Genomic DNA, 8284 nt, shown 5'->3' with positions numbered 1-8284 from the left:
CATTCATCTAACAAGATGATGCATCCACCGTAGATCTTGATGATCGGATGGCTGAAAATGGTTCTCCGGTCTTCTTTTATTTATGGTTCTTTCTTGAACCTCTCCCTATATATATATATATATATATATATATAATAATTAAAACAAATATATAAATATTAGTAATTTTAGATATATAGAGAATGAATTCAAAACAATTTAAAAAAGAAGAAGAAGAAAGAAATAAAGAACATAATCATATGTAACAAAATATTTAAAGTGAATCAATTATTAGAAAATGTTTAAAATTCGCTTCAAAATTGAATCAATTTAGAGGTTGGTTTATCAAGCTCTAGATAAAATGATACTCAAAAATAAAAAATGATGTATCAAAATGATATATATATATAGGAGCTGGTTATAGTGTAAACCGCAATTTAAAATCAAAACTGAGAACACTGCACCGGCGTATAAAGTTACTGCATTCACTGTACAATTAACTGCATTTGAAAAAAATGAAAATAAAAATACAAGTTTCGCTCCTTTCAGGATTTAAACCCAGATGGTGTATTCATCCATCAAAATGATGCATCCACCGTTGATATTCATAATCCAATGATTGAGGATGGTTCTCCGTTCTCATTTGAACCTCTCTATCTATCTATCTATCTATCTATCTATCTATCTATCTAGTTATACTGAAAATGCTATATTTTGTGAGAATGAGAATGATTGCATAAACAAGTATATAGTGTTGCATAAGTTGCAATATAATATTGCACAAAATTTTTACTTAGATTTGAATCTTAGATGCAACGAAAATTTTATCTAATTAATTGAATTTCGTTATGCGGTCATTACAAGCAATTTAGGCAAATTACAAACAGCTTATGCAACATATATATATTGGCTTATGCAATCATTTTTCATTCTCACAATATTTGTTCATTCGGTATTACGTTTCAGTTTCTTCTTCTTGTAATCAAATAATTATTATTTTAAAATATTTTAACTATTTAAGGAATATGGATTTAAATTTCATTTGTATTTATAGTAGTTCTAAATTAGTTTTCAAGTTAAAAGATAAAATATATTTTGGTTCAATAAATTAGTACAATAAAAAATAATCTTTTAACGGTTACATCAGTGCCACATTATTATGTTTTTGTTACAAATGATAAATTTTAAAGCTATTCACATTTATACATAATAATTTGTTGAAAATATTTTTCTGTGTATCACATGGACGGTAAATCGAGTTAAAATTAAATGGTTAATAATGTTTTATGTCCCGAACTTTTTGCATTTTCTATAAAATGTCCCGAATTTTTATTTTCTCCTAAAAATCCCGAACTTTAAACTTTTCCATAAAATGTTCCGCTATACAAAATTCGGTGATGGAAAGATGACAAAAAATTTCGAACGAACTTTCAACATCTTTCACCAACAATGGTTTCTAATATGGTTTTCCAACATTGGAGATGCTGAAAATATTTCATCCGCGCGAGATAAGTTATCTTTATGTCACCAAATTTTGTAAAGCGGCACATTTTATAAAAAAAGTTAAAAGTTCGGGACTTTTTAGGAGAAAATTAAAGTTCAAAATATTTTATGAAAAATGTTGAAAGTTCGGGACATAAAACACTATTAACCCAACATTAAATGCAAACTTAGATACACCTTTTGAATATCCTCAAATTACAATTACGTTTTGCTTTGGTACACATTAACTTCAATCGGATTCTTTTATGTCTGATATTTTTATTATGTATGTCGTGTAAGAATATATGCCCTATCATAATTAATATTCTGTATTTACTTCGTTTTATTTGACTCGATCCCATTTAATTTTATTTAGTAATCATAAACTATTTTTATAAATTGTTTTTAGTAATAATTTTTTATTGACTCACGCACCTTTACACTATATTTTAAATATATATAAAACTATTTTTTGACTTGGTCCCAAAAATATAATATTTTTATTTTGTATATAAGTATATACGTAAAATGATTTAGAAAAGCGAAACATGAAGAGGAGAGAATAAACGATGTCACTCACATGCCTGCCAAGAATATACTCGTAGACCTTTTTGAATTAAATGCTCAACTGTAGACAATATTTTATTTTTAAAAGTGCTCAACGGCAAATAATACAGAATTCCACTTTACTATTGTTAGTCGTAATTAATTAAATGAACCGTGGTGCTATTTTATTAAAAGTACGAAAAGTAAAATAATTTAATTTTGGGTACTGAAAAATAAAGTAGTATAATTTATACCACAGTAGTATCAGATAAACCCAAAAATGTCGAACCTATCCGCAATACTTTGGGAACAACAATAACCTTTCGTTCAAAGTGAAAAATATCTTACCTTCTTCTTCTTCTTCTCCTCCTCTTTTCATTCTCTCCCTCTTTTCTTTCTTCCCTTATGGTTTTAGGCCAGGTGTCATCAATAACGAGATTAAAATGGAACAAACAAACAACTAGTTAAATAACGTGACATTTAGTTTGATAGTTGATTCATATATTAGTATTCAATTTTTTTGCTGTAGTGTTTATTTTTCATTTGTAATTATCATAGTATGGTGGAATGATGAAACATTATCTAATGTAAGATTATGTATTTTAATTTATTTTCAAATATGTAAGGGCATTAGTAATTAATTAATGGCGAGTCAACATAAGGAGCTCGTAGGTGGACCCCTCCATAAGAGCCAATCTCACCGGGCTCAGCATAATAATAGCAAATTTTCCTATTGAGTTGCACTACACGCGTCTATTTCTCTCTCCTCTTAAGTTTAGAGCGCAGCAGAAAGCTCGAAGCAAGCCTGTTGGGCATGATACTCGGCCGAGTCCAGTGCGCACCGCTCACCGAGGCCCCCACTATGAATGCTCTAAACAATATGCCCGAAACATAGTTTATCAGATTCACAAGTTAGTTGAGTTAAATCACAAATGACAGACAAAAAATGAGAAGAAGTGTAGCTACAGCCTACACGCACGAGCTTGCACTCTGAGTAAACTACATCTACCACTTAAGTGAAGTGACCCGGGTTCGATCCCTCTTGGGAGCGAATTGGAGATTGGAGATATAAGGTGGATTTGGTGAATGGAGAGATAAGGTGGTTCTTGGAGTGGATGGAGAACTAATTACTAACATCTAACATGACTTTGCCCGATCAAAAAAAAAAAAAAAAGATATGCATAGTATATACACATATATTTATATACAAAGTGAATTATATATTTTTCGTGATAAAATAAAAATAATGAACAAATCAATAAATTCTGTGAATAAATCAATATAACTGATGAACTGACGTATCTGTTTAACATTTATCGAGAGATTACATATTATCGATAACGATAAATAAATTAAAATTTTATTAATGAAAATTTGAATCATTACCGTTGGTACATGAAAATATTAGTTACCGAGGGATATTTCCCTTGATAATTATTAAATGAAAATTTAATATTTACATTTAAATTAAATTGCCGAGGGAAATCATTCCTCATAATCATAAATCTTGATAAATTTATCAGTAGTTTCGAAAAGTAACGTCCTTTGATAATATGTGGGTAATCCTTTGATAATTGCTGAGAGAGACGTGTATCGCTCAATAAATATTTTTTAGGCATACACTAATATGAGAAATGTTACTATTACAAAAACCGACATAACACAGTATCTTAGGTGATATGATCCTCAATTCCTCATTAATCTTTTCATAATACAAAGGACTTAGTGAATTTTTTTTTATCAATCTAATCATAAAATTCGGCTTGAAATCTTTTGGCTAATTATTTTTAACTTAATAAACTTTCTGCTATACGTGGTTATAATGTCAATATTAATGAAAAAATCAACTTGCTCATATCTTTAGTTCGTCGATTTATACATATGCTTTCGGCTTTGTAGTTAAATTAAGTAGACTTTTTTTTTCTTTTTCAGAAAACTATTTAATATCATAAATTTCGCCTATGTGGTAATTTTAATTTGTTATAAGTATAAATTAGTTTCAGACGAGAGAACACTGGAACGCCGACAAGGGCAATTGATTCCAAATTGTACTGCATCTCTTAATATTTTTGTCTCACTCTGTAAGTGGTCTTTTATCTCTTACTATTTTTGTCTCACTCTGTAAGTTTCTAATAACCTTTATTAATTTTAGTCCAGTAAATATCATTATAAATTGATCGGCAACATTTACTAATAATTTTCTAACACTAATATATTGAAATAGAGAATCAAAATTCACTCGCTCAATTTCTACAAAATCGGTATTTCGTCTAATCTAACACACTAACACTATCTTGAAGAGTATTTACGTTTAAAATATTCTCCCATTTATTTATGTACATGTATTAAACGCGCGTGATTATTTCATTACCACAATAAATTATGAGACAATGTACTACTCTAGTCCATTTTATATAGCAAAAGGAAATGTTAGTCATAAAAATAAAAGAATTTGAAAATACTAATATTTTTGGTATAAATGTATCAATATATCAACTCTATATATCTTCCTTATCAGTGAATCGGAACACAGTGCATAGGTACTCTTCGATTGAATGATTTCTTAAGAAAAATCATTCAAAAAAAAAAAAAGATCGCGAATATTACACACTTTTGCTAAAATAGGAGTATTATAAAAGTACTAGGAATATATAATAGTGAAAAATATACTATTACATGATTTTCACAAAATCCTCTAACAATGCATTTTATATTGTTCCCATTTTTTTTTTGCAAAAGTATATTATAGAGTAAAATGTGTGTATTTGTAAAAAAAAAAAAAACAAGTGTGCAATATTGTAAAATACAATATTACACACTTTTCCCGACAATTACACGAATTTGTAAAATCGTGTAAATTGAAAAAAGTGTGTAACAATATGTATTTTACACTTTTACACTATATAAAAATATTTTGATATATATGTCATAATGGCCACTATTTCACAATTTCATCCATATAAATAAAATTTTCTTTCACTGTATATATAATTTTGGCTAAAATAAAGTGTTGTCTCATACTCATTCCTTCCCACTTATCTTAAGACACTTCCTTTTTGGGCGTCCCACCTATCTTGAGACATTTCCTTATTTAATTGGCAAAAGTTTTACATTTTATTCACTTCTTCACAATAGTTCTATTCTTTTCTTGAGACTTTTTTTTGGGCAAGAAAATTAAGAAAATAATATTTTGTGTATAAGTGAATGTATTCTTGTATGGAAATATACTACATTTTTTCTCATTTAGACTCACAACACACACATTTAAACTCTCTCTTTTCTCTCTCACACACATACACTAATTCATCTGGAGAGATGCATTTTTTGACCTATTAGTTGAAAGAAAAACATCGTAATAACTAAGATTACACTTTATCGTCATTCTGAATTGTACATTGACTAGACTGATACGATCAATATTTATTAAAAAGAGATAACATTGGATAACTAAAACGAATGACTTGTTCACAACAGTTTGGACGAATTCTCAATTCTCAATTCTCAATTCTCAATTGAATATAAGGGGTCTATTTATACAAGAAAAGCCCCTTATAGATAGAAAGAGGAAGAAATCTCGTTCGTAGGATCACACTAAATCAAAGGATGAGATTAAAAGATCTTTTAATTATAGTCAGCTTTTTTAATTTACCGAAAAATCATTTTTCGTTCAAAAGGTCATTTTTGTTAACTTCGATTGAAGCGAATTTGGTAGATATTATGATATCCTTGAAATTTCTCGCCTTCCATTTTTGGAGTTGATTTGGTCAGTTTTGCCAAACTGTGTGTACCGCAGTGATGAACATTTATATATTTTTGAAGAACTTATATTTTAAAGATGTATTCGTTGAAAATTTGGCACTCCATGATTCGAACACCATAAGTTCCTTCAAATAATTCTGATGTTCATACAAATGTATTAATTTGTTCAACTGTTCTAAATTACATACAAGTAATAAATTATTGAACATGGCATTATCGGGAAATATATATATATATACATTAAACGAATGAACATATCTATTTTGTTAATGAACATATACCGTATACTGATAAACGTACCTTGAGAATCCATAACATACATTCAAAGTTATGAGTTTTATTCAGTGAATAGCAAAGGTTCAATGGGGAAATCTGAAGCAACAACGTAGTGATGGAATGAAAACATAAATGTATCTAACTTATCTTCATATAAAATCTTAAATCTCCTACAATTAAACTAATTTGATTATAATTACATATGGTAATTACCGGTTATGAAGATCAGTAATTGGCCATCATAGCCTTTAGTATATAAAAACCACATCTAATCAGAATAAACGAGCATCGTTCGATCTAGCAAAATCAATGGATGTGATTCTTTCTCCTTTATTTCAAAATATATATTTCTCCGTTGAACCTTCTCATATATATATATCATCAATATAAAATTTATATTTAATTCGAAAATATTTGTTTGAGAATAAAATAATTATGACAAAGTTAAGAATATATATAACGAGTAAACTTAAGTATTACGTATTGAGTTGAGTTTATGATGAAATTAAGGAATAACCTTAAAAAACCAACAAAGTTAAACCTCGTAGTCCTAAAACACTACTATAAATGGAGATGCAAGTGAAGATCTTATTTACTCATCTGGCCAACAATTTTTGACAATGAAGGCCTATCTATGGAAACAATTCTCCACAAATTTTTCTTGAAAATCCAACTGAAATCAACATCGTTGATTCCTTTGTCCCAGAATCGAATTTGCTGATCACACACATATAAGATTCCTCTCACAAACTCACCACCACAAATACTCACAATATCCATCTCTGTAAGTTCAATCATTCTCTCTCTCTCTCTCTCTTACACACACTAACACACACACAAGATGAACTGCAGTTTGTTGTAGTGAAGTGGGAGTTGTTCATAGTGTGAATGCGTATTTTGTTTGACTTGAGATAATCATTTGATTTGTTGTATTTGAAGATCTTTATTGATTTTTCCGAGTCAAAAAAGTGAGGTGAAGAAGAAGACATGTTTTCTATTCCAAGTTTGTATGATATGGGGACGTGTTCGGATTCATACGACATTGTGGGAATGCTGAGTTCGCCCACAAACTCCGACAATCCAAACCTCAGCCCAAGATCCATGGCGGAAGCCAAAGCAGTCGCCGCCAGCATCAGCCACAAGGAAGCGGAGCGCCGCCGCCGCAAGAGAATCAACGGCCACATCGCCACCCTGAAATCCATGCTCCCCAACACCATCAAGGTATACATATATTGATGCAACATGGAGAAGCTAGGTATATATAGATATTAATGGATAGGGGTTAACGTAATAATGAATTAGACGGACAAGGCGTCCCTGCTGGGAGAAGCCGTGAGGCGCGTGAAGGAGCTGAAGAAGAGCGCGGCGGAGCTGGAGGAGGGGCCGAGCGAGGCGGACGAGCTGAAGGTGTGGCAGTGCGAGAAGACGGGACTGATGAAGGCGGCATTGTCGTGCGACGACAGGCCGGAGATAATCGTGGACATGATAGAGGCACTGAAGGCGGCGGAGGCGAAGGTGGTGAGAGCGGAGATGTCGACGGTGGGGGGGAGAACCAAGAGCGTGCTGTGGGTAACCCAAAACGACGCCGGATTGGGCCCGCTGAGGCGGGCGCTGAAAATGGTCATGGACAAGTCGACGTTGGAGGCGAGTTCGGGACAGGGATTGCCGGCCACCAAACGCCCCCGTTACTATCACTTGTGAACCACCTTCTTCCTTTTTGCTGGGCCCGCCACTGGACATGTTGTTTTCCATCACAAACCCAATCATCATTCATCATCTATGTAACTCTTCCCATCCACTTTTTTGCTCTCGCTAAATCTACTAATATTCATATACAAAATTAAACCACCTATACTTTGTTTTTTTTAATTATGTTATTTGGTTTGTAAAGTTGGAAACTCTAGCTATTTCTGGAATGGGATCCTGTGATATTCAGATTCCTTGATGATTTTTTAGATGATATATCTATATATTTTTGGAGGGAAAAAGGATCTTTCAGGTATTGCTATGATGTTTTAATACACACTGTCATGCATATGTCGATGGTACTATGTCTTCATGTACATTGCATGTTTTGGTGAAATTATGGGCCATGGATCTTTATGTGTGTTTTGTATTTTTGTTCACATTGTATACAATATTTACGAGCGATACAAATTTGTTGTATTGTATGGTGAAAATTAAGTAGATTATGCAATGATCGATTCATCATATTTTGAATTCATTCAAAAACACGGGATCC

At 31.4% G+C, this 8284-nt stretch overlaps 1 protein-coding gene across 1 annotated transcript; it reads left to right on the top strand.

Moving 5' to 3' along the window:
- Positions 1 to 6524: 6524 nt before the first annotated feature.
- LOC131001502 (transcription factor bHLH30-like) lies at positions 6525 to 8030 on the top strand. The gene is made up of 3 exons (XM_057927889.1): positions 6525 to 6826; positions 6982 to 7263; positions 7345 to 8030. The coding sequence occupies exons 2-3, from the start codon at positions 7030 to 7032 to the stop codon at positions 7741 to 7743; spliced, it is 633 nt and encodes a 210-aa protein (XP_057783872.1). The 5' UTR covers positions 6525 to 6826; positions 6982 to 7029; the 3' UTR covers positions 7744 to 8030.
- Positions 8031 to 8284: the final 254 nt, after the last annotated feature.

This window comes from Salvia miltiorrhiza, chromosome 8, assembly GCF_028751815.1.
Source record: "Salvia miltiorrhiza cultivar Shanhuang (shh) chromosome 8, IMPLAD_Smil_shh, whole genome shotgun sequence".
Classification (NCBI taxonomy): Eukaryota; Viridiplantae; Streptophyta; class Magnoliopsida; order Lamiales; family Lamiaceae; genus Salvia; species Salvia miltiorrhiza.
The sequence above is the reverse complement of the archived record's forward strand: the minus strand, read 5'-3'. Positions and strand labels throughout refer to the sequence as shown.